General features: G+C 65.9%; 1 protein-coding gene across 5 annotated transcripts; it reads right to left on the reverse strand.

Annotated features, from left to right (window-relative positions):
- Positions 1–15,059: 15,059 nt before the first annotated feature.
- Positions 15,060–24,392, reverse strand: CRELD2 (cysteine rich with EGF like domains 2). Of its 5 annotated transcripts, none has more exons than XM_058740957.1 (10): positions 24,106–24,388; positions 23,495–23,577; positions 22,847–22,957; positions 22,273–22,364; positions 21,177–21,353; positions 20,282–20,377; positions 18,805–18,888; positions 17,177–17,272; positions 16,431–16,577; positions 15,060–15,348 (listed from the first exon to the last, which is right to left on the reverse strand). In XM_058740957.1, exons 1-10 carry the CDS (start codon positions 24,229–24,231, stop codon positions 15,302–15,304), a joined length of 1,059 nt encoding a protein of 352 aa, XP_058596940.1. In that variant the 5' UTR covers positions 24,232–24,388; the 3' UTR covers positions 15,060–15,301. The 5 variants fall into 5 exon arrangements, with proteins under 5 accessions (XP_058596940.1, XP_058596942.1, XP_058596941.1 ...); XM_058740959.1 differs by lacking the exon at positions 15,060–15,348 and adding an exon at positions 19,486–19,559 and having other exon boundaries at positions 16,442–16,577; positions 24,106–24,390; XM_058740956.1 differs by lacking the exons at positions 15,060–15,348; positions 16,431–16,577 and adding exons at positions 16,740–16,876; positions 19,486–19,559 and having other exon boundaries at positions 24,106–24,391.
- Positions 24,393–24,451: the final 59 nt, after the last annotated feature.

Here is a 24,451-nt window from a genome sequence, read left to right on the forward strand (position 1 = left end):
CGATGGGACTTCCCGCGGCTCTGCAGCGCGTGGGCCTCTCCGTGCAGCGGCTTCCGGCACAGCCTTTCCGAGTCAGCCGCCGGGCCCACGCTGGAGGGGAGGCCACGACACAATACGCGACACCAGGAGGTGGGATGCGGAATCCGCCCAGCGCTCACCACCCCCCTTGCCGCTATGACCCCGGTGCCCCTCCTCCCTGACCTCCCTCCTCCCCCCCTGCAGAGTGGCCAGAGGGCCTGGGACGACCTAAGTCCTGCCCTGCCACTGCTCTGTCCTCAGTCCTCCCAATGGCCTTCTCCCTGTTGTGGGCACTGCCTCCAGCTGGGACCCCCAGCAGCTCCCGGCCAGTGACTGAGCAGAACGGCGGCGGACAGCCTGGCCGGCCAGCTGGGGAAGGGAGGACAGCCCTGCAGCACCGCTCACCCCATGATTCCCCGGCTGCTCTTACAGAGGCCCACGGCTTCACTCCGCAGCCGTCCCCCGGGGAGATGCTGTCTGCACCGGCACGGGGGCTGCAGAGCTGGGGCGCATGGGGCCGGATCATAAACCGGGTCCTGGGTAAGGTGAGCCGGTCCACGGACCACAGTGCTCAGGACTCCGGTCCCCAAAGAGTAAGTGCGGTTGATGTACCCCGCCCAGGGGCGGGGCTCTGTTGGTGGGGACAGTCCAGCAGAAACTTCAGGAACTGCCCCACCGGGCCAAGATGGTAAATAGCAGACTACCTTCCCTGGGTGGCGTGGCACAGGTGATACACCCTCACTGCCCTGAGGGTGCGGGCCAGGGCCTCGCCTCGCGTCAGCACCGCCTAACTCCCCGGGGGCGGCCCCTACAGAGCGCGGGCACCCTGGGGACAACGCAGGACCTGGGCTCTGGTGCGCAGCCAGCCAACCGCAACGGGACGCGGGTGGTGTGGTGCCCGCGGACGGGGATGGGCGCAGCGGTGATCGCTGCCGTGACTGTGTGGGGACTCTGTGCTCCTGTCCCCGGAGCTCTGGGCTCCACGGTCAGCGGCCCTGGTGCCCATGAGACCCGGTCCCCCCAGGGAGCCCTGCAAGGAGCACAGGCTGAGCCGAGTAACATACTGGGGGGGGGGGGGGGGCTGGCCTGGCCAGCGGGAGGCCACCACTCACAGCCACGCCCCGGCATGGCCATGGACGGACACGACCACCAAGTCCGGGCCCGTCCGAGATGAGAGCTTGCATCAGGGAGGGCTCGCCAGCGGGGGACCCCAGGGGCAGGGGTCCTCATTAACGGAGGAACCCTCCCTTCTCGACATGACCGTGGGTCCCTTCCCGAAGACCCGAGGCCCTGGGGACCTGAGAGTCACAGACAGGAACACCCTCGAGAGCCAGGGTGGCTGTGGGCCACGTACCCCTCCAGCCACACGGCCCCCACCACCCACCAGCTCCCCCGCGGGTGGCTGCTGCTTCACAGGGTCCGCTCTGAGTGCGGAGGCTTGGGGACAAATACCTGAGGCGATCTGGGGGGAAAGTGACTTTCAGGTGCAGTGTTCAAAACTCCTGAGGTTGTTCACGGAGCTTCCCCTGCCCTGCACCCGCCCAGGCCTGAGGCACTAGCTTCCTAGTCCCCCGGGGCCGCCCCTTGACCTGCGCCTGGGCAGGCAGCAGAAGCCCAGGTCCCCATTTAGGGGTGGCCCCTGCCCCACCCTGCCTCTTGCTGTCACAGTCAGCTCAGCTGCGGGCAAGGCCAACTCCGGGTCTGGGGGCCCCCATGGGTGACGACGGGACCCCCACCACGATCCGGGGGGTACCCCAGGCACTCCGGTGGCCAGCCTGGCCATCTGACCGCCACCCAGCACCGGGCCTGCTGTGGCAGGGAACAGCTGTGGCTTTGTGTCCCCAACAGTCAGGAGGTGGCCTCAGCCACCCAGACGTCTCAGCGCTGCCACTGGCTTCTAGAAGCTTCATGCACAGCATTTTGGGCCATTCCTCCTGTTTGCTTGGAGCGTCAGACAGGCTCCGAATGTACAGGGTCAGCGGTGAGCAGACGCCCACGTTGGGCGCCCCATCCGCCTGCCTCCTTCCACCTCCACTCATTCCTTTCTCGGTTCATTCTGTCCTTAATCCACCCACTTGTGGTTATTCACGTGCGCCTGCCCCACTCGTCCCCTCCTTCCCTCATTCATTCGTTCACTTCCTCCCCACTCATTCACTCCCTCCCTCCTTCATTCATTCACTCCCTCCTTCATTCATTCACTTCTTCCCCCACTCATTCACTCCCTGCCTCATTCATTCATTCACTTCCTCCCTCATTCATTCATTTACTCACTCATTCACTCCCCCCCTCATTCATTCATTTCCTTCCTCCCTCCTTCATTCATTCACTCCCTCCCTCATTCACTCCCCCTCCTTCATGCATTCACTCCCTCCTTCATTCATTCACTTCTTCCCCCACTCATTCATTCCCTGCCTCATACATTCATTCACTTCCTCCCTCATTCATTCACTCACTCATTCACTCCCCCCTCATTCATTCATTTCCTTCCTCCCTCTTTGATTCATTCACTCCCCCTTCATTAATTCACTCCCTCCGTCTCTCCTTCATTCATCCACTCCCTCCCTCACTCCCTCCCTCCCTCGCTCGTTCACTCCCTCCCTCCCTCACTCGTTCATTCACTCCTCCATGACCCAATAGGTAGTTCTTCCCTGGAGTCAGCTGGGAGCCAGGCCCACGTCGGGTCTCAGGGAGGGAGGGCAGAGGCTGGACAGATAGTTGTATTTTTGCGTCTACTCACTATTAAACGAAACTTCCTGGTAAGCCTATAGGTCTGCAGCACTGCAGACGGCTGGACAGATGGTCAGATGGGACAGACAGACACAGATTCCCTGGCTGTGGGTTCTGGCTGAGGCGTCCCTGAGACAGCCCCCGAAGCCCCCGGTGCCCTCTCACTTTCTCAGACACAGGTGGCCATCTGGTCGGCTGAAGCGGACGTGGCCACAACAGCGTGACAAGGCCTGGATGCGGGAACACAAACAAGGGGCAGCACCCCCAGACTGAGCACCCTGCCCCAAGCTTGCAGCGGTCCCCTCCCTCATTCACTCCAGTCTACCAACAAATGCCCTCCGTGCCGCTGCAGCCCTCACTCCAGCCGGGAATTCCGCAGCCCCCCCGCCCCGTCCCCACCGTGCGGCAAAGGGACCTCCTAGCCTCTGTCAGCTCATGGCCTCTCCCACCCGGCAGCGCAGAGGCCAAGTCCCACCCAGGTCTGCCCCCTTTTCCCCCTGAAGCCCCTCACACCAGCACCTAAAGACACTCTGCTCCCGCTCTCCCGGCCCCCATGCAGCATCCTGTAGCCCCGGGGCCCCCGCCTCACCCCCACCAGGCCCCCGCGGCACCCAGCACTCCCCAGAAACAGGCGGGCAGCAGAGGGAGAGCAGGTCGGGGGCAAGGGTCCTCTGGAGGCCCGGCTGTCTCCTGCGCTGAGCATTCCACGCGGCAGGGCTGGAGCCGAACCGGGTCGGCCGGTCTCACCTCCCTGTGCTGCCCTGCAGGGGCCGCTCCCGACGGTGCAGGCCCAAGTGTCGGGGCCGCGGGAGTCACCGGTGTCCAGCTGCTGGGGAGCCTGGGGGGGGGGGTCACTCTCCAGCCGCAGCACCCCCAGCCCGGGGCCCGAACCGGCTCAGTGCACCTTCTCCTTTCCTCCTTTGGACCAGCTGGGGCGGGGGTCCAAACGCGGTCCCACCACCGGCCTGAGGAAGCTGCACTGTCAGGGTGGGAGGGGAGCAGGGGATCAGCTGTCCGGGCCTGGACACAGCCCGGCTTGGGGATGGAGTCCCCGGCCATCCCGCTCCAGACAGGAGGGACGCGGCTGGGCGCCGTGCAGACGGAGGACAGGCAGCAGCCAGCGGGCCAGGACCCCGGGCCCTCCTGCGTGCCCGGCTTCCTTTCTCCCTCGCTGTCCCCTTATACCCTACCCAGGCCTGCGGTGCGACACCCACAGCCTCCCCAAAGGGCCGAGGTCACCGCAGGACCACGGAATCCACTCTGGCCCGTGAGAGCCCAAGGGGGACACGCCTGTGGCAGGTGGGGCTGAGCCAGAGGAGCCCTGGGCACTGGGCGAGGGGCGACCTGAGGCTGGGTGGGGGTGGGGACCGTCACCCTGCCGCGGGGCTGGCCCCGCTCCCTCCCAGTGCCAGGCACCCTGTGGTACCTCACAGCTGCCCGCTGGCCTGGGGCCAGAACTTCACATGGGGGTGGGGAGCGGCCGACTCCCAGCAATGCCGGTGGGCATGGGGGTGAGGGGTACGGATGCTCGTGGCCTGGCCCCCGGGGCCGGGGCGACTGTGCTGATGATCGGGGCTTGGAGGCGGTGCGTGTGTGCCTGTGCACGTGTGTGAGAATGTCGGGCGTGTGTGCCGATGCGTGTGAATACCCTCACGTGCACACTTGCCCGCGCTGCGGCTGGTCCGGCTAGGGAGCAGCAAGCGGGCCACGGGCCGGATGCGCAGCAGTGACAGGGTGACCACTGGGCCCGAGACGCTAGCGGCCCTGGGCGGAAGGGAGAAGCAGAGGGGCTGGGCTGTTGGGGGTGCCCGCTCCGCCGGGCCGTGTCCCTCTCTCCCCGTGCCTGACAACGCAAGGCTCTGTGCTCCTTGGGCCTTAAGTCCAAGGCCACCCTCCCGGCACCCCTGGTTGTTGTGACCTGACAGAGCCCGTTCTCCACAGACGGCAGTGTGGGGCTGTCCTCAGTGGGTTTCCACAAGGGTCTGGGACTCCAGGGGAGCCGGGCCTGCCGTGCTCCCAGTTCTGCCTGAAGCTGGGCACCCAGTGGGCACCTGTTAGGTGCTTGTCCCTGTGTGGCCTGGGGGCAGGAGACACTAGCATCCAGGTGACATCCTCCCTTCCCCCCCCCCCCCCCCCGTACTGTGGGACTGAGCACTGATTGCGGCTTCACCCCAAAGCTGGAGGCCTGGGTCTTGTGATCAGAGGGACTTACAGACAAGACGATAGACAGACAGGCAGCTGGTGGCCATAGAAGCTGCTGAGAATCAGAGGAAGCTGGGACGGGCGGCCGGCGGGTGGCCCGATGGGTCCTGGAAATCCTCTCTTCCTGTTTTCCCAACAAAGGGCCTCTGTCCCCCCAGGAAGGCCGCCGGCCAGTGGCAGCGGACGCGCCTTTTCCGTAAACAGAGTTGTTTTCCTTTTCTCCTTTTGGCACAATAACAGCGGGCTCCAAGCCCCCCACCCTGGCCCTGGGTACCACCAGCCACATGGCCCTCCGGAAGAGATTCTCCAGGGGTCACAGTTACCTGAGACAAGGCCCCGGGAGGAGGCAGGGCACAGGAATTCACTGGTGCCCGTCCCATGGGCCAGGTGGGAGGCAGGACCAGCCTTGGGGCCCCCCAGGGTGGGTGGGGGCTGCGCTGAACTTGTGACTCCTTGGGGCTTGGCGGGACCCTATGGCTCTCAGGGCCCGCCTGGCAGCACCTGGGGCAGAGGGCCAGGGCTCAGGCCGTGCCGGGACCGGTTTTCCTCCGGAGGGAGCGGTAGGGTCCAGGGCCTCCCTCCAGGCTGGCCGGGGCCGCTGGCTGAGCTGCTGCCCCTGGATGGTCAGGCGGGCGGACGCTACGGTGCCTGCCCCGCAGATGAAAAGCTTGAGGATCTGAGAGGGCCTCTGGGTGGGACCCCCAGGGGTAGACTGAGGAGGCCTGCGTTTGGGGAAGGGGGGCCAGGCCAGACCAGGCAGAGGAGGAGTGGCTGGAACGCCTGCCCCGGGCCCCTTGGCCGCATGGCCTCAAGAGTGGACGACAGCTCAGCGTGCCAGCTCAGGCCGTGGGAGGACCCGGGAGGGTGCAGGGACCGTCTCAGCTGACGGCGGCTGGGGCAGTGTGGGCCCCTCTGTGCGCCTGGCCGCAGAGCAGAGCAGGAGTGGGCTCGGTGCCCGGGCTCGCGTGGCTCTGCTCGGGCTGGTGTGTGGGTGGCTGCGTGTGCCCAGCGGCTGAAGGGGCCTGTGTGAGGGGCTGGGGGGGCTATTTATAGCTTGGCTTCAGGGGAGGAGCTATTAATGGCGAGGGTGGAGGGTGAATGGACAATAGGACTGGGAGGGGGGCGGATGCCATTCTCCACCAGAGACACGCGGGGCTGGTACCCCAGCCCCCACCCAGGCGGCTGACAAGGGCCACTGTTATGTGGCCAGCAGCTGAGCCGGGCCCGCGGCTCACCTGGGAGGGCCCCGGGCTGGTGCCCGTCCCCCCCCCCCACCCCCGCACCTCCCTCAGGGGGTCATCGACCAGCCTCCCTTCACCCTAACCGGGGATGTGCTGATGGTGGGGTGAGAAAGGGCTCGTGCGGTCACAGGGGCACCTCAAGCCCTCGCCGCGACGTGTGTGCTCTCAGGGGAGCTGCCTGTTTCCAGTCTGAGACCAGAGTAGATCTGACACGGGGTCCTGGCTGGCTTTGCAGGTGGTCCCCGCCTCTGTCATCACAACTCGGTGTCTGAGCACTAGGCGGGGACAGCTGGGCCTCTGGGCCGCGGCAAGGGATGACGATGGAGGGGAGGGACCGCTGCTCCATCCGACTGAGGGGAAAGGTCAGACCCAACTCCACTGCGGCACAGCCGCCCCTGGTCTCCCTGAGCCTCCGAGGTGTGGGATGTGCCCAGGGGCGCTCGGGGCAGAGCCCTGCCTCCCCGGAGGCGGGGGGGGGAGGGGTTGGAGGAGCTGGGCCCCAGGAGGCTGTGGGGGCCCGGGCCCCGCGGAGACCGGCTCCCCAGACCCCTGCCCTCCGGAGACAGAGCCCGAGGTCCTGGAGGGCACGTGCGGCTGAGTGGGCACCTTCGGTGCCTGGCCTTGGAGGGCAACGCGGCGGGGCTCCAGGGTCCCGTCTCCCGCGCTGGGGGCGCCCCCAGCCGGACATCGGGGTGGGGGCTGTCCTGGGGGCGCACACCCCGGCTGGAGGCAGCCAGTCCCCCGGAGCCACGTCCTTCCCCGGCGGGGACACGGGGGCGGCCGCCCGCGCCCCCAAACTTGCGTCGCATTCGCCGGCCTGCTTCCGGGGGCCTGTTTCCCGCGGGAACACCCCCCGCAATGACGTAACGAGGGGCACCAGAGTCCCGCCTGCGGCCACCTGTCGCCAGGCGCTTCCCAGAAGGTCGCGGCCGACCGCGCACGCGCCGCGCCTACGTCCTCGAAGCCTCGGGCTTTCCCGTCAGCGTCACCGCCCGCGTCCTCCCCGCCCTCGCCGGCTCCGGGAAGGGGGGCGGGCCGGGAGGACCGCCCCCCCCCCCCCCGGGCCCACCCCCGCCCCGCCCGCGGGGGGAGCCCGACGACGCTTCCGGCACCGCCCCTTCCCGGCAGGGCCCCGCCCCGTTCCCGCCCGCAGCTCCAGCCCGCCCCGCGCGGACCGGAAGGGGGCGGTGGCCGGCTCGGGTCTGCGGGGGGGGGGGGGGGGGGAGGGGCCCCCGGAGTGGGGGCGGGGAGCGGGGGGCGGTGGCCCCGAGGGGAAGGGGGGCGATCCGCAGATGGGGCGGGGCCCCGGGGGAAAGGGGAGGGGACAGGGCTCCCAGAGGGGAGGGGGCGACCCAGAGCCAGGGCAGGGGCCCGGAGGGGAAGGGAAGGGGGGGTCTGGTGGGGGCGCGGGGCCCGGATGGGGGCAGGGCGGAGGCCTGGAGGAGGGCAGAGGGACCAGAGCGGGGCGAGGGACCCTGAATTTCTCTCTGCACGACGGGGTTTCCTGGGAGCCTGAGGTGCCCAGAGGGTGGGCGCCGTCTGGAGGGTTCCCGCTCCGCACCACGTCGGGGCTGCTGGGCCCCGCGGCTGACCTCCCCCCACCCCGCCCCGGGACAGGGCAGGAGGGAGAACGGGGAGGTGGCTGAGTGGCTGCTCTGTGGTCCTCAGGGCTGCGGGGCCTGCCCTGGACCCCGCCATGAGCGCCCTGGGCCTGCAGAGTTGAGTGGCAGACAAGGTTGGATACCCTTTCCCTGCCCTTCCTCCATCCATTTCAGTGCAGCCCCCCGAAGACATCGCCACCTCCCACCCCCAGACCCTTCCCCGCTGCAGGTGGTGGCCCTGGCCCTGGCCAGCTGTTTGGTGGTAAGAGGTGGGGGTTGCCAGGCCGACAGGAGAGGAACCCATGCTAGCTGCCCAGGCCCAGCGTGATGATGTCACCTGGAAACTTGGGTCCTGAAAAGGAGCCCACTGAGTCTGGGAGGAGGGGTTTCTGGAAGGCTAGGGGTCCCACAGTCCACACTGGCTCACCAGCACAAACCCGGCGGCTGCCCCTCACTGGTGTGGAGCCAGCCAGCCTGGCGTCTGGGACGATCCCAGCCACAATGGAAGCTTTGAGGGGCCCCTGGACTGGGAGGGGGACACGTGTCCCGAATGGCAGCCTGTCCCTGAAGAGACTGGAGGCTGATCCCACCCAACTCCAAGCAGAGGCTTCTGCCGCCATCGCCCCCTGTAGGACTGAAGCCTCTGCCCTACGCCCTGCCCTAGGCTCCAGTGCCCCTCCCCATATCCCTGGCCTGCTCCCACCCCAGGGAAGATGAATTTGGTGACCAGTAGAGCAAAGAGAATGACCACACCGGGTGCCACCCCCCCCCCCCCGCCCGTCACCTGTCTCACAACCAGCCTTCATCAAGTAGTGGCTTGAGGCCCCCCCAGCCCAGGCCTGCCTGTCTCCAGGGCCCTGACACCCACAGCCCGAGTGAGGCCAGCAGTGCCGCAGGGGTCAGAGGGCAGACCCGGTGGGGTCTGGGAAGGCGGTGGGGGCGCGAGCATATATGAGCTGCGAGCAGTGCCTGGGGTGGGGTCCTCAGGAGTCCATCCTCGTCCGGGACCCGGGCAGGTAGCGAGGGGCTGGGGAGAAGATGACCCACAGAGGGTGGCCCTGGGCTGAGAGGGGTGGTGGGGTGTGGGGAGGGACAGTCTTTGGTTGGGGGCTGCTGGGGGTGGTCCTGCCCTTCTGCCAAGAGCCCACACAGAGAGTGGGCAGGAGGAGTGGGGCTGGGGACCGTGGGTGGGTGCAGTTGGGGATGGGGATGAGGGAGGCCAGGCAGGTGCCGCAGCACAGGAGGGGCAGGCGTGGGTGGGAGGTGGTCTGCACACGGGCGCGGGCAAGAGGCGCAGCGTCAGGCCGGTGCCGGGATTTGTGGCTGGCCACTGGGGAGTGGGAAGGAAGGGCCTGTCCTTGGCTGTTGGGGCCTCACCTTGGCCCCTGTGGGCATGACCGTGGCCGTGCTCTTTCCCAGCGAACAGTCCCTCCGTTGGGGATCCAAGGCTGGCCCCCGAGTCACAGCGTGGACACTTCCCAGGGAGTCAGCTGAGGACCGACTGCCCTTCTGGGAACAAGTGCAGGCGGACAGAGCCAGGGCAGTCCAGGACAGTCACCGCAGGGACAGGAGGACCCGGCTTGTTCCGCACAGTGGGAACACCAGTGGTCACAACTGTCACCGTGGTGTGGGAGGGGGCCACACTGGCTGGGCAGAGTGCGGTGGTCGAGAGTAGGGTTAATGGTGTTGTCCCCTGTCACTCTGGGAAAGGGTCACATGTCGTGGGGAGCCTGGGGGGACCCAGTGGTCAGAGGATCTGGCTCCCATGAGGGTGGAACCCAGCCTGGCAGGTGTGCTGTGCTCCCTTGAAGGCGCTGGCTGGAGGGAATGGCGCACAGGGGGTGACCCCCAAACCCCCTGTCCTTGGGCCTATACAAGTGGCCCGTGCCTTTATGGGAAGACTTCCTTGAAGAAAACAGGAATATCACACCCCCAGGACCTGTTTGTATCCCTCCCGGAGCTAAGTAGTGACATAACCTGTTGGGGACATGGTGGCCCAGTGCAGGGCAGAGGGGACTCGGGTCTCAGGACCCAGGACCTCATCCTGGGCAGGTTAAGGGGAGCTCATTGACTGTGGGGGCTTTCCTGAGGTCTGGGACTCGGACCCAGAAGGTGGTGCGGTCACGGTGCCAGGAAGACAGTTAGAAGTGTGGGAGGTGCTTTTGAAAAGGGCAGACCGTCACAAGGACCACAGCGGATGTTGGGAAGGGGCCGGGTGGCAGGGGGTGGGTTCCTCAGGTGGCCTGGAGGATACACCGTGCAGCCCAGCCATCAGGAGCACACTCGGAGAGGCACCGGCTCTGTGGGGAGGTCAGTGGGGGCTCCCGGCAGGGTCTGCTAACGGGGAGCGGCTGTCGCAGAATGGACAGTGACAGGGATGATGGCGCCCGGCCACCAGGGGCTAGGTGGACGCAGGTGGAGCTGGGCCAGGGCCTGAGGGGCCGAGGTTGTGGTGAACACAGCGTTCTTGGAGACTGAACAGGCGTCCAAAGGGAAGAGATCGAGGATGCCCGGCCAAGAGGTCCCAGTGAAAGGTTCTCTGCCCAGTTTCCAGACTTAAGGCAGATTTCAGACCCAGAACCCAGAGAATAAAAGGGTGCCGGGTCCTCAGGAAGCAGACTTCGCAACATCAGGTAAGTCTGTGCCCTGGGGAGGGTGCCAGGCCTTCCCGTGACCCCATAACTGAACACAGGGGAGGGGACACACCCGAGCATTTGAGGGCTGTGGACACGAGGTTCCAGCTGACCCCAGTAACCTGAGGCCCGAAGCGTCACCGTGACTCCCCTGTTAGAGTGAGTCAGGGGCTCACAAATGTGATTGTGGCCAGGGTCTAGTCCCTGACTTTGTCTACACGGGCACCCGATGGCCGTTTCCCCATGCCCAGAATGGACAGGTGGAGTGGACATACTTGGTGGCCGACCTCGTTCCCTTGGCCACCGTGAGGGACAAGCCACGGAAGCGTCCACAACTGCCCCCGACCCAGATAGTCAGAAACAGCAGGACTTCCCGGGCAGTGACGCGTTTAAAGACTGTCGGGTGCAGGCTGGTGCTGCCACATCTCTACACCCGCCAGTCTGACCGCGGCCAGAGGTCGTTGGTGACGGCTCCGGGAGGACAGCTGGAAACGCTGGGCCGCACCGCCCTCCGTCCCGATGAGGAAGAGAATCCAAAACCGTTTTCAGAGAGAACGTGTGGTCCCCCCCGCCACCGTGACTCTCCTGCCCAGGGTCCCCGGCCCAGCACACCTGTCCCCCGGATCGACAACCCTGTGAATCAGCACGAGGCCTTCGCAGGACACACGCTCTCCAGGGAGAGGTCAGGGGCCTGAGGCGCACGGGGCCCCCTCGGGCAGAGGACGGGGAGCGCAGGCCTGGGGGCTTTGGGGTGCTGGAGCGGTGTGCATCCCTGAATTGTGCTCCAGTGCCAGTGCCACGGAAGGCCAGCGCTGCGCGGGGCCCGCTGCGTTGAGCTAAGGGGCTCCAGGGCGGCTGGTGTCTCCGGGAGAAGGGGCCTGGCTCCGGGCCTGAGAAAAGTAGCCCGTCTGTCACAGGACCACGGCGGGCTGCCCGGCACTGGCTTTCTCAGACCTGCCCTGTCAAGAGGTCGGGCACGTGGGGTGAGACGTGGCAAGGCCACAGGTCAGTGGCACGCTGCAGGCACGGGTGGTCCGGACCTGCGTGGGCTCCACCCGTGTGATGCCCGCGGGCGGCTGCTGCCCCTTTGTCAGTCCCACCGCTCCCACGTGCGGCCTCCCAGGAACTCCTGTGACCAGCGGAGGAGGAGAAGCTCCGTCACGGTCCAGGGACAGCCGGCACAGTATGTGGGCACAAGTGGACGATGACAGTGGCGGAGGGGGCCCGTGGGCAAGCGGCCCAGCTGGCCAGTCAGGGGCGTGGAGGAGAAAAACGGTGCTCTCAGGCACGGGGGTCTGGGGAGACGCACACAGGGGACTCTGGGGCGGGCATGGGGGTGAACATTTTAAATCCCGCGTCCACGCCTGCCGGAACATACCCACCGTGCGGCAGGTGGACAGAGCCCCTTGGCCGCATGACAGCGGCCAGCCTGTCATCAGCTTGGGTGGCAAGCCGTGTTCATCGGGTGGCACGGCCGCGTACAGACAGAACGGCCAGGACAGTGGAGGTGATGGCTCCTCATGTGTCTGTCCTGTGGCTGAGCCCGGCACGGCTACCCCTAGTCAGCGTCACGGGGACGGAGGCCCGGTCCTGAGGTCAGCATCCCCCCAGCGAGGCGGGCGGTGGGGCAGGGGCGTTCTCCGTGGGGGCATCCCGGGCACTGAGGGTGCTGAACGGCTTCCTGCCCCCCCATCTTGAGCCAGTAGCACCCCCTCACCCAGTTGTGACCGATGTCCCCGGGGCCCCCAGTGGAGAACACCGGCTTACCAAACGTTTGCCCCTGTGGTGCAGGACCCCACGGAACGACACAGCAGACCGGGGGACCCGGGGCAGGGTGGGCCGTGACCACGGGGCTCTCACACACCACACTTCTGGAAGCTCCTGGCCTGACAGGGTACATACGGGCCACGCCCTGCAGGGCTGGAAGCCACACCAGGACCCACATGCGGTGCTGTGTCCCCAGAGGAGGACACCTGTCCTCCAGGCCCCTCGTGCCCGGGGCCAGCAGGGGAGGCAGGCTGCCTGACGGTGGTCCTGAGGCCGGAGGAGGTGTCCCAGAGGCAAAGGGTGGGCCGGGTCGCTGCCCTGCAGACCCCTCCGCAGGGGGTGTCCAGGGTGGGAAGAGGGAGCAGAGGGTCATCCGGTTTGGGCTCCCTGCCGGGCGCTGAGGCCACAGCGCGGGGTCACGTTGGCTGCGTCCTGCTTGGCTTCCTTTCTCCCTGTTTCTTCCACAGGTTTGATCTCCGTCGGCGAAGGGGACTGGGGGGGGGGGGGGTGGGTTCCGCCCACAGAGTGTCCTGCCCTGGGACCTCAGCCCTCCTCAGGGCCACCCACCTCCGGCCCAGGCTCCAGTCGCGGCAGGGGAGCCCGGGGTGGTCCTGCAGCGCCACCTGCTGGCCGCGTCCTCACCAGCCGAGCCCGGCGGTAGCTCCGCCTGAGGAAGGGGTCCCCGCTGTCCATTCGCTATCCTTTCTGGCGGCCGACCTGGGGCATGAGGGGGGTCCGCAGGGCCTCGGCAGGGGTCGCCACCAGGGATGGGGGGTTCCACAGTCACCCGGAGACCCGGTTGGGACCCTGACGTTCAGGCTCGCAGCCCCTGCGTCCCTGCACCTTGGCACCTGGCTCCTGCCTGCACCTGAGCCCCACGCTGGGCCTGGCAAGGTGCTGCTGGGGTCAAGTCCGCCCTGCCCGCCACGCCTCACCCCAGTCCACCCCCTACACACACCAGGGGCTGCGTGGGGCCCTCCGCCTCCATCTCCAGGTCCCTTGTCTGGGGACGTGCTCCTGTTCACAGGCAAGGAGACTGAGGCTGGGGTGCTTGACCAGTGGCTCCAGACCTCAGCCTCAGAGCAGACAACCCCCGCCCCCCGCCAGGGAAGGGAAGTGACTTGGGGAAGAGGCCACTCTGAGGGATGACAGCCGAGCAGAGAGGAGCCAGACCCAGTGTCCCCAGCAGGACGAAGGCCCTGACCTGGACCTCGCTCGGCGATTCCACGAGCCAGGTCAGCCTGGCGCTTCCAGTCTCCCCCTGGGAGAGAGGCAGCGAAGGGGCTGGGGGCCCTGAGCGGAACGAGAGGGGGGTCAATGGGGCACACACCCCGGGCCTGTGGCCACAGCTGCTGTCAGCACGGAGATGCCTACGCTGGCCCTATCCCTCCCCAGCGGCCCGGGCCGAGTGCCATGGTGGGGGTCCAGGGCGGGGCCTCGGTGGGGCAAAGGGCAGGGTTCAGACCCCACAGAGGACCCCACAGACCTCGGGGGGCCAACGTGGGGAGCCAGCTGCAGGGATGTCTTAGCATCCACAACGGCAGGGCCTGGCCCTTCCCACTGCCGGGAGACAGCCCCTCAGACACCTACCGAGGTCACCTGTGCAGCGGGGGGGAGGGGGCGCCACTGTCCACAGAGCCCTGGGAGGGGTGGGCTGCCGCCCAGGTGACCCACCAGGCAGACTCGGGACCCTCTGGGTTCCAACTGGAAACTGGGGTCGATTCCATGCCAGCCACGTGGCCTGTGGCTTTGGCTACTCGGGCCTGGCCTGGGTCCCACATGCCGACCTGCTCTGGCCTGGCCCTCTGCTGGGGCTCGGGCTGTGGAGGGAGCCCCTCACCCACCGGGGGCCTCCCTTCTGGGCCTCCCTGTCCTTGCCCCCACCCGTGCGGGGCTCTGCCAGCCCCTGGCTCTCAGGTTTGCCCTCCCTCCCTCCACGAAGCCCCCAGCCCACAGGGTTCCCTGGAAGCCGCCCAAGGACAGGGCTGCGTCCTCCCTTCCCAGTTCATGTGGCCATCAGCTGTCTGGTGGTGACCTCTCCCACCACCGTGCTCCCACTGCCTGGACCTCCAGCCCGGTCCCCAGAGCGTGATGAAAGGGCTGTCTCCCGTGTGAACTCCCCAACAGGTCTGGCCTAGACAAGAGCCGCAGGCTGGCCTTGCCCGGTCAACTCGGCCCTGTCTTCTAGGACTTCGGGGCGCTCGGCCCGGGAGGGAACGCTCCCTGTCCCCCAGCACAGACATGGCAACAGAGCAAGGGAGGCCAGCCGAGGGGCACGGGGATCCGGGGAGAACCGGGGACAAGACTTGGGGCAGGGGTGTCCCCTGGGCCCACTGGGGTGCCCACCTTGGGCCCGCAGAGCAGGTACCACAAGATGTCGCGAGGATGCCGAGGCCCTCGGTGCCAGGACAGCGGGAGACAGGAGGCCGCCTCCCGGGGTGACCCCCCATGTGGACGGCAGTGGGGCAGGCAGGGTGCTCGGGGAACCGGGCGTTCACGTGGGCGGGGGGTTCCTGGGGCGGCCGCGCCGACTGGGGGGGGGGAGGGGGCCCTGGGAGGCCTCCCCGTGGAGCCACAGCCTGTATCAATTCTCAGCTGCTTCATTCAAGGGTGAGAAACTGGCCCTGGGGCTTGCGATGGACGCTTCTCTCCGGCTGTACCCTGCCCGAGGGCCCGTCGGTGGCACAGCTGTCCTGATCCCTTGTGCTGAAAGCCCAAGGCAGGCCGCCTCAGGGTGGGCAGGGCTGTGTCCTCTCCGTGCGGGGCGGTCAGGGGCGCCTTCCAGCCCCAGCGGGGGGGACAGCGACGGCGGACGGAGCTCACTCCGTTCCAAGTTGTTCGTGCTTTTCAGTGAGACAAACTCACACGTGTTCTGTGCCTGACTACCTCCAATGGTCAATTTTATTATAAAGAACGGTAGCAAAATATACAAATCTGCTCAAGAACAAGCAGGAACTGTGGTTTTTCCAGATGCCAGATGGGCACAAGTGTTTGAGGGGGAGCAGCTCGCCCTGGACCGTCCGTGGAGGAGCGCGGGTGTGGGGGCCGCCTTTCCCGGGCGTCAGTCTCAATAACTTAAAGGGCAGGTCCGGCTTCCGGCTCCGGACCCACGTCACAGATCTTCCCGCGCGGGTGGCTGCGTTGGGTCCTCTGGGACTTCTGCCAGGAAACAAACAGATCGGTTGGTAAAATCCCCGCATGAGGGCCCCGAGGCTGAGGCTGCCAGGTTTTCACGGGGCTGGGGCGGAGCGTGGGCACAAATGTCCCGACGGGGTGGCGCTGGCTCCTCCCGGACGTGGTGGCCCACTGGTAACACAGCGGGGGGGGGGGGGGGGGGGGGCGGCCAGGCGCTCCGGAATCAGCTGGGCGGGACGGGAGCCCGGATGATGGTGAGGGGCGTGGGCGGGGAGGCCACGCCAAAGCAGAGGTGGCGTGTGGCTGCTGTCCCGTCCCCTGCTGTGTCCTCGCTCCCTTTGGCGTCTGGTGCGCTCCTGTCCTTGGTGTTCGGGGTGTCCTACGAGGCTGTGCGCTCGCTGGGCTTTACCCCGCTCGGGGCCGGGGGCTCCTGGAGTCGGCGGCACAACCTACTCGTTGGGGAAGACGTCGTCCCTTCCACTCCGTGCTGTCACAGCACTTCTAGGAGCCTCGTGGGAAGAGCCACATCCCCCGGGGGGCCGTGGTGACCTCCTAACCCCAGGAGCTGTCAACTGGGCCTAGTGTGCAAACGGGCTCTTTACAGATGATAAGGTAAGGTGAGGTCACTGGGGTGGGTCCTTCTCCAGTCACTGGTGTCCATACGGGGAGAGAGAAGCATGGACACGCACAGGCCACGGGAAGGCCACGTGGACAGGGGCAGAGACTAGAGGGATGGGGCTGTAAGCCCCGGGGATCCAAGACGCACAGCCACCGGAAGCCGGAGGAGGCCAGGGTCCCTGCCCACAGGCTCAGAGCGGGTCCTGGCCTCAGGCCTCCGGGAAGCTGGCGCAGGGACCACGTGGGGACCGTCCGGTGGCTCCTCTGCCGTCAGCCCGCCTGCTGATTCCGGTGTCACTGACTCTGCTTCCCGCCCACACCTCAGTCTGTGCATGACCTCTGGGACTCCCCACGGGGACCGTCACCCTCTTGTCTTCCAGGAAGCCCAGCCATCACCCTCCCGGGGCCACTTTTCGTGTGTTTCCGAGCCGGCAGCTGTGGCCCGGTGGCCGGTGTCCCTGCCCGTGCTCCTTAGCCAGGCCACTCACCGTCCGCGGCGGTCTGCGTCCGCACACAGGCTGTTTCTGTCTCCTCGAAGCCCTCGGGGCACACGCACACATAGCTCCCAGGGGTGTTGTAACAGTTCTCGCTTTCTCTCGTGCACACTTTTTCCGCCAGCGAGCACTCGTCTACGTCTGCGGTAAAGACATCCCACTGTAACCACTGTAACGGATTCCTCTGTTCGGCAGACACACGTCGTGATCACGAGATTCTCATAACTCGCTCGCGCACAGAAAGCCGAAGATCGGAAACATCTCGTCGGAGAAGAGAGGAAGAGGGCGGAGTTTAACAGAGGCGTCGGGGGTCAGGCCACGCGCGGCCGGAAAGCAGAGAAGCACGGCGCAGGCGAGGAGGCGGGAGGCCCGGCGTAAGCTCGCCCAGCGAGGTCGGTGGATTCGCTGCCCTTTTCCAAGTGGGTTCCAGCCGGCCCCAACTGTGGAGGGGACCACGGGGGCCGGGTCACCCCCGGCTGACGGGGAAACGGGGGTGGGGTGCGGGAGCCCCAGGCCACAGGATCACCAGCACCACGCACATGGCGGGGGGGGGGGGGGGGGGGGGGGCCGGGGAGGCGTCTGCTGCTCCCGCGTCACACCTCTTGAAGCTGGAGGAAGGGGGTCTGTGGAGAAGAGCCGGAGCCGGCGCCCCCCGCCCCCCAGCTCGTCACGGGACCGGTCACATCGTGGCCTCCCTGCAGCGCTCCATCCCAGTCCAGCACAGACACAACCGCACTGACCTGCACACTGGCCGCTCTCCTTGGTGTAGCCCGGGACGCACTCTTTACACTGTTCTGGACCCTTCCCCGTGCAGCCCACACAGGTAGAATCACATTCTAGAAGCAAGGGGGAAAGGCAACGACAACATCAGACACTGTCCCGTGGGCACACGGGGTCTGGCGCCACGCCACGTGGGAACCCGGGTGCTCCGGCCTCTCCCATCCCACCCCCGCCCCCAAGCACGGGCTTCAGGCGGCAGGGCGGAGACTCAGTGACCGTGCACGGGAAGCCCACGGACAGGCACCCTCTGCACCCTCTTGTTGGAGCCGGTATCGGGGGGTGGCCGCCTTCCTCATGACAGGTGGCTGGGAGCTCAGTACGAATAACCTTCCCAGGTGAGGCCCACGCGTCACAGAGAGGGGCACACGCGGCACATGGGGAGGCCCCCAGCCTCCCGGGGACGGCGTGGCCCTACAACGCACACCCCCAGAGCAGTTTGGAACCAGTGCGAGAAAACAGTGACCAACACGAAAAGCTTTAATCTACCAAGGAATTCAAAGTGCGTAACTGCGGGAGAACTGGTCTGACTCAAACAGCCAGCGACACAGATTGTCGAAGAAACTGGCGGAGTCAGGACGTGCTCTGCAATCGCACACGCGCGTGTACGTGACGTACACGACGTGACAGGACGGACGAAGACGGTCACGGCGTTGTTGAGTGAAAAAGGCAAGGAGACACTGGGGAGCGTATTAGGACTAGTAACAGAGGCTCCCTCTCCGTGGAATTGATGGCTTTTATTTTTTTTTTATATTTATTTCTGGGACAGAGAGAGACAGAGCATGAATGGGGGAGGGGCAGAGAGAGAGGGAGACACAGAATCGGAAACAGGCTCCAGGCTCTGAGCCATCAGCCCAGAGCCTGACGCGGGGCTCGAACTCACGGACCGCGAGATCGTGACCTGGCTGAAGTCGGACGCTCAACCGACTGCGCCACCCAGGCGCCCCAATGGCTTTTAAATATTACTTTCAACTCATTTGAATTTTCTGTAACAAGTACCTATCACTTGGGTTGCCACCTTAAACATTTTTTTTTTTTGAGAGAGAGAGAGAGGGGGCAGGGGAGCCCGTGCATAGGGACGTGCATGTGGGGGAGGGGCAGAGAGAGAGGGAGAACAAATCCCAAGCAGGCTCCACGCTCGGTGCAAAGCCCCATGCGGGGCTCAGTCTCACCACCCTGAGATCATAACCTGAGCCGAAATCAAGAGTTGGACGCTTAACCGACTGAGCCACCCAGGCGCCCATCACCTTCAACTTTCTAAAGTAGGTAGAGAGGCGCCTGGGTGGCTCAGTCGGTTGAGCGTTGAGCGTCCGACTTCGGCTCAGGTCGTGATCTCACAGTTCGTGGGTTCGAGCCCCACGTCGGGGTCTGTGCGGACGGCTCAGAGCCTGGAGCCTGCTGCGGATTCTGTGTCTTCTCTCTGCCCCTCCCCTACTCGTGCTCTTTCTCTCTCAAAAATAAATAAACATTAAAAAGAACTTAAAGTAGGTAGAACATGAGAAAGTCACGTGAACGTTTGAAAAGGGAGAATCGGCAGGGCCCAGGGCCCAGGAGGTGCGTGCCCGCCCCGGAGGAGCCCATGCCCAGGCACCTTTGCACACGAACGAGCCGTTGACGTTCTCGCAGTACTGCTGGTCGCCGCACGGAGGCGTCTCGGCCGCGCACTCGTCCACGTCTGGAAGGCAGCGGCACAGCCGTGAGGGGCCGGCCCGGACCACCTTCGCGATGATGCAACCCGGGGCTGGGGCCGGACAGGGAGGTGGCCTCCCACGTGCAGGGGTGACAACCAGGGACATTAAGTGGTCCCAGGGGAGGGGCCGCTGCGAGGGACCAACGGCTACCACGTGAGCACTCTGTGCTTCCGCGTGGACTCGGATGAGCTCCAGGTCGGTGTCGGGGCCCCTCCCTCCCCACTGGAGGCATCAGGTACAAGCCTGACGCCCCTAACTGAGGGGCGAAACCAAAGCTGACATACGAGGGGAGGAGGGCACCCCGGCCTCGACCCGCCCCTCCTCCCGCCTGCCTGCCGGCATCCGGACCTGGGGAAGAGCCCCTGGGCCACTGCCAGACCCTCCCCGGGGCCTTCTGCAGGGCTGGGTTTGGAGCCAGTGCTCCGGGGCCCGCTGCAGCTCAGAAAAAGGACACAGCTGAAGCGGGCAGTGGCTACCAGGCTGGGTGGGGAGGGGATGGGTGGGGAGAGCCAAGGCCCGGGGCCTCAGCTCTGGAGCGTGTGTGTCAGAAGGCATGCCTCCTCTCTGTGGCTGTGAAGCACCTGTGTGTGGCTCTCCAGGCCCAAGGGAGGTCTGTGCCTCAGTTTCCCTGCCAGTGGCCGCACACCAGCAGGTCCTGGAGAAAGGAGAGGGAGGGAGGGAGGAGAGAAGTGGGAGGAAGGGGACGAGGGCTGGAGGAGAAGAGAAGGGGGAGGAGAGAGAAGAGGAAGAGAGAAGAGAAGAGGGAAGGAGGAGAGGGGAGGAGTCGGGGGGTAGGAGGGGGAGGAGGAGGAAGAAGAGAGAGAAGAGAGGATGGAAAGGATGGAAGAAGAAGAGAGAAAAAAGGGGAGAAAGAGAGGAGGAAAACAGGAGGAGGGGGTGGAGGGAAAGAGGAGGGGGAGGAGGATGAGGAGGGGGGAGAAGGGGGAGGAGGGGGATGAGGAGGGGGGAGGAGGGGGATGAGGAGGGGGAGGAGGGGGGAGGAGGGAAGGAAGAGGGGGAGGAGGAGGAAGGGGGGAAGGGGGGAAGGGGGAAGGTGGGAGGAGGAAGGGGGGAAGGGGGAGGAGGAAGGGGAGTGGGAGGGGGGAGGAGGAAGGGGAGGGGGGAGGGGAGGGGGAGGGGGGAGGGGGAGGAGGGAGGGGGAGGGAGGAGGGAGGGAGGGGGGAGGAGGGAAGGAGGAGGGGGAGGGGGGAGAGGAGGAGGGAGGGAGGGGGGAGGAGGGAAGGAGGGAGGGGGAGGGGGAGGGGGGGAGGAGGAGGGGGAGGAGGGAAGGAGGAGGGGGAGGGGGGAGAGGAGGAGGGGGAGGGGGAGGGGGGAGGGAAGGCCAGGCCCCAGGAGCCCACGCAGCCTCAGCCTCACCCACGCAGGCGCCGTCCTCCCGCGCCCAGCCCTCTTGGCACTGGCCGCAGTCTCTGTTGGTGGGGCCCGTGCACATCTTACACGACTCGTCACAGGCTGGAAAGCAGAGGCGGGACGGCCGCCAGTAAGCGTAAATCCCACTCTGAGTAACAAGCGCGAAGCAGAGATCATCTCAGAAAGTAGGGATTTACCTTCAGTGGAACGAAAACAAAACCCAGAAACAAATGAGGAAGAAACCCCCGAAAGCGGCCCTCAGTCAACGAGAGAAAAAACCACTCTTGCGACTCGTGATGCGGACGGGGGGCTCTCTCCTCGACTCCAGGGAAATAGTTGAGGGCCTGAGCGCTCACCCGGAGCGCCCAGGACACCTCCGAAGACCCAGGTAGGAGAGCCCCCCGTACTCGATGCCGAGACGGTGTGTCCTCTCAAGGGGACCTGGGGCCGGGAGGTCCCGCCACGTGACCTCAGCCCCCCGTTCCCGCACGTGCCCCCCCCCCACCTCCTGCAGCGACGCGGGCCGGGGCCCAGAGTGGCCTTGGCTCACTCCAGACGCTCCGCCTCGGTGACCGTGCGCTGACGACAGCTGCAGAGGGAGGGCAAGCCCGCGAGGGGACACTAACGGCAGCAGGTCACCAGGAGCCCGATGAGCATGGCTGTGACACACCGTCCACCCTCCCCTCCTTCTCCGGAGGACGTCGGGAGAACGGGACTCACTTCCCTCCCGGGGGCTGTTTAGGGCTGGGAGGCAAGAGCACCGCGGCCCATCCTCCTGCTTCCCTTCCCGTGGCTCCTGCGTGCCCCCCGGGCTCCCGGGATGTGGGTAAGAGCCAAGGGATGCGTCTGTCGCGCCGAGGACCGTGGGCTGAAGCCCTGGCCACCCGCGCTGCTGCGGTACCTGTGCAGATGCTGTGCGTCTCATTCCTCAGCGAGCTGAAGTAGCCGTCCACGCAGTCGGTGCACGTGGCCCCCTGGTACCCAGGGTGGCACTGGCAGGACCCGTCCCCCTGCCTGCTGCCGTCCCCGCTGCAGTGCCCGTTCCCGCTGCAGGGCCTCTGGGACCCGCCCTGGCACGCTGGGGGCGACACAGACCCACCGCTCAGAGCTCAGCCCCGGGGCGGGGGCTGGGCTCACATCCAGAGGACGCCCACCCACCCCCCGCTCACAAAGTAGCTTTCTGGAAGTCCCGCTAAAACCCAAGCCACGCTTCGCCCCCAGAACAAGCACCTGGGTTGGGATTTATAGGAGCCTGCATGCGACCCGGGGGGCCTGTGGGCATGTGGGTCACTGCCCGGGAGCCAGCCGGGGGCTCTGGGCAGCCTCACCTGAAACCCGGGGACAAGGATGCTCACACGTGGAGCGAGTAGGACTGCTTGGGACCATGACATCGGCCCGCTGCAGCCCCGTGGCAGCGGGACGGGAGGAAAGGTAGGCAGGAGGGGGCCGCGGCCAGGGAGAGAGTCTGAAGTTGGAAAATGTGCCACTTGATCCAGCTGATCAAGGTGAGTGACTTTGGTGGCTTCGGTTTCGAAGTCCACGTCTTGACGTAAGAGCGTGGCTTCCCTACTTAAGGCTGGCACGATGCATCCATCCCGACAGATGCAACTGCCCCTCCCCCCCCCCTTCCCCCCCCCCCAGACTTGTCTCTGCTCCTCCGTGGGCAGAGCTGGGCCGGGGGCCACGCAAGCCACAGAGCCACCTCCTTGCACTCAGGGGGCAGCGCCCATGCGGGCAGGTTAAAACTGGCCCACAGGTGGACTACGGGAGGTCTGTAGACCCTGAATTAGAAGCCCAGTTGGGATCAGATGCTCAGAGCGGTGCGGCCCAAAGGAGAAGGTCCCTGGGGTGAGGGCAGCAGCGACACAGCAGCCCCAGGGCCAGGTGGAGGTGGCATGGACTGTCCCTTTGCCGACCCTGCTCCCACCCGCCCGGGAATCACCACACGGGCACCGGCAATGACCTGGGGCACTTGAGACTCCCCGAGAAAAACATACCAAGGCAGTCCGGCCCGTACGTTCCTGGAGAACAGCAAACTTCCAGGGTTTTCACACAAAACCATTCAAATAAGTCAGGATACTCCTTCTTCCTGAGGAATCGAAAACGCGTTCGTTAAAGCTCACGTGACAGATTTCTTCAACACAAAATCATAGTTTATGACGACGTGTGCTCCAGCGTATCGTAACGTCAGGGAAACACCAGTGCAGGCGGGACGGACTTCTCCAGTTACGGACCTCACCGGGATTATTGTGTTAAGGTAATAAGAGATGCTAACGTGTGGACAAGAGAGAAGACGAGCGTGTGGAAACTCTTGGAGGTCTGAAATTATTTCAAAATTATAAATTAAAAAATAAGAAGCCACTCGTGTGTTTCAACAAACACCCAGGGAGAGCAGGGTTGGGGTGGGGGGGCCGGAGAGCCAGGCTGGGGCACGCGAGGTGGGCCCAGGTAACGGGGCGGGGGGTGCGGGAGATGCACTGGGTGTAGGGGTGCAGGGCTGGGGGAATGGGGGGGCCCTAGGGTCTGGGGCTGGGGAACAGGGTGGGGGGTGCAGGGGTGTGGGACACTCACAGCCTCAGCCACCAGGCCTCCAGGCGTTCCTCATGCTCCTCCAGCATGCTGTGACAGTCGAAGTCACTGCTGCCACACAGGCTCTCCATGATCTCCAGCAGCCGGACCTCGCTGAAACACAAGCCCATCAGCACCACAGAGTGAGAAGGCGAGTCGAGGTGTCAGTGTCCATCCCACAGGACATCCCCACTTGGCGCAAGGCGGGAAGGACGGTGGCACTTCAGTAGGAAAAGACCCTCAGCAGACACATCAGGTGGGCTGGGTGCCCTGTGATGAATGAAACTCAGAGAACAGGTGGTCGTGTGGCAGGTGTGGGGCCCACCAGGGGAGCCCCTGAAGTTGGGGGCAGGGGCTGGAGTCCTGGGTGGAGGAGAGAGGGCTAACCCCACCAGCAGGGGAAGCCAGTGACATTTCACGAGGGGGGACTCACCGTCCAGAATGCATCATTAAGAGACCACCCAGTCCACTGTGTGCGGACTGGATACGGGGATAAGTGTGGAAGCCAAAAGGCCATGTAGGGGCCAGCAGACAGGTGATGCTATGGGAGGGACCCTTCCGTGTGTTTGTCATCAACGCGGGCGACAACGTTCACAGGAACATGTCAAGTACCAAAGCTGGGCTGCCCAGAGCAGGGGTGGTGGCACCCACCTGAATTCATACTTGGATAGCGCCTTTTCCTCCCAAGCCGTGTTCCCGCCGCCAAAGTTCTTCTTTGCGGTGTCCACCATTCCCTGCGGGGACACGGTGGAGACGGGGCTCAGTGCCGCGGCCCCCACCCACGTCCGTTGTGAGAGCAACCCTAGTCCATCATGGTGACTTCCCAAGCCCACTGACAGGTCGCCGCCATTCATTGCGTGGGTGATCCTGGGTCCATCACGAGGGTGATGTCCGTGTCAGGACTGACTCTGGCCCATCTCTGGGCTACCCTGGGTCCCTGACCCTGGTCCCTTGTGGGCTGACCTCAGGTCCATGGTGGAGTGACTCCGGCCCACTCAGGGTGACCCCGGCCCACGGAGGGGTTACCCTGGATCCTTGATCCTCGTCCGTTGTGGGCTGACCTCAGGTCCATGGTGGAGTGACTCCGGCCCATCTCGGGGTGACCCTCGACCGTTGTGGGCCGACCCGGATCCACCGCAGGCTTACCCTGGGTCCAGGACCCCGATCCATCGCGGGACGACCCCGGCCCCGCCGCCCCCCAAGGCCGGTCCCGACCCCGACCCCGACCCCGACCCCGCGTCTGCGTGGGGTGACCGGCCCACCTGGTTGAACTTGTCCACCAGCTCCCGGCAGCGCTTGCAGGGCGTCGCCTTCTTGGCGGTCTCACCAGGCGGCGGCGGCAGCAGCAGCAGCAGCAGCCCCAGCGCGGCCGGGGCAGGGGGGCGCATGGCGGGCCGAGGCGGGCAGCGTTGCGCAGGACGCGGCCGCGCGGGCACTGGCCGAGGTCCGGCGGGAACCGGCGCAGCGCTCGGCCTCTGCAGCCGCCCACCGCTCCGCGGCGCCGGCAGTTCCCGGGGCTACTTGATGGTGCCGGGCGGGATCCCGCCCCGCGCCAGCCCTCGCGCCGCTATTGGTCGGAGGGACCCACCCCGTCCTCATGTGGCCCAA

Source organism: Neofelis nebulosa, chromosome 8 (genome assembly GCF_028018385.1).
Source record: "Neofelis nebulosa isolate mNeoNeb1 chromosome 8, mNeoNeb1.pri, whole genome shotgun sequence".
NCBI classification, from domain to species: Eukaryota; Metazoa; Chordata; class Mammalia; order Carnivora; family Felidae; genus Neofelis; species Neofelis nebulosa.

Coding starts and splice junctions, on each gene's coding strand:
- CRELD2 (XM_058740954.1), bottom strand. CDS start 24,231: ATGCGCCCCCCTGCCCCGGCCGCGCTGGGGCTGCTGCTGCTGCTGCTG. Junction 21,354..22,272: donor GTACGGGCCGGACTGCCTTG/GTATGTTTTTCT, acceptor TGTCGCCCCCAG/CGTGCCAGGGCGGGTCCCAG. Junction 20,378..21,176: donor GACGCACAGCATCTGCACAG/GTACCGCAGCAG, acceptor TCTGCTTTCCAG/CCTGTGACGAGTCGTGTAAG.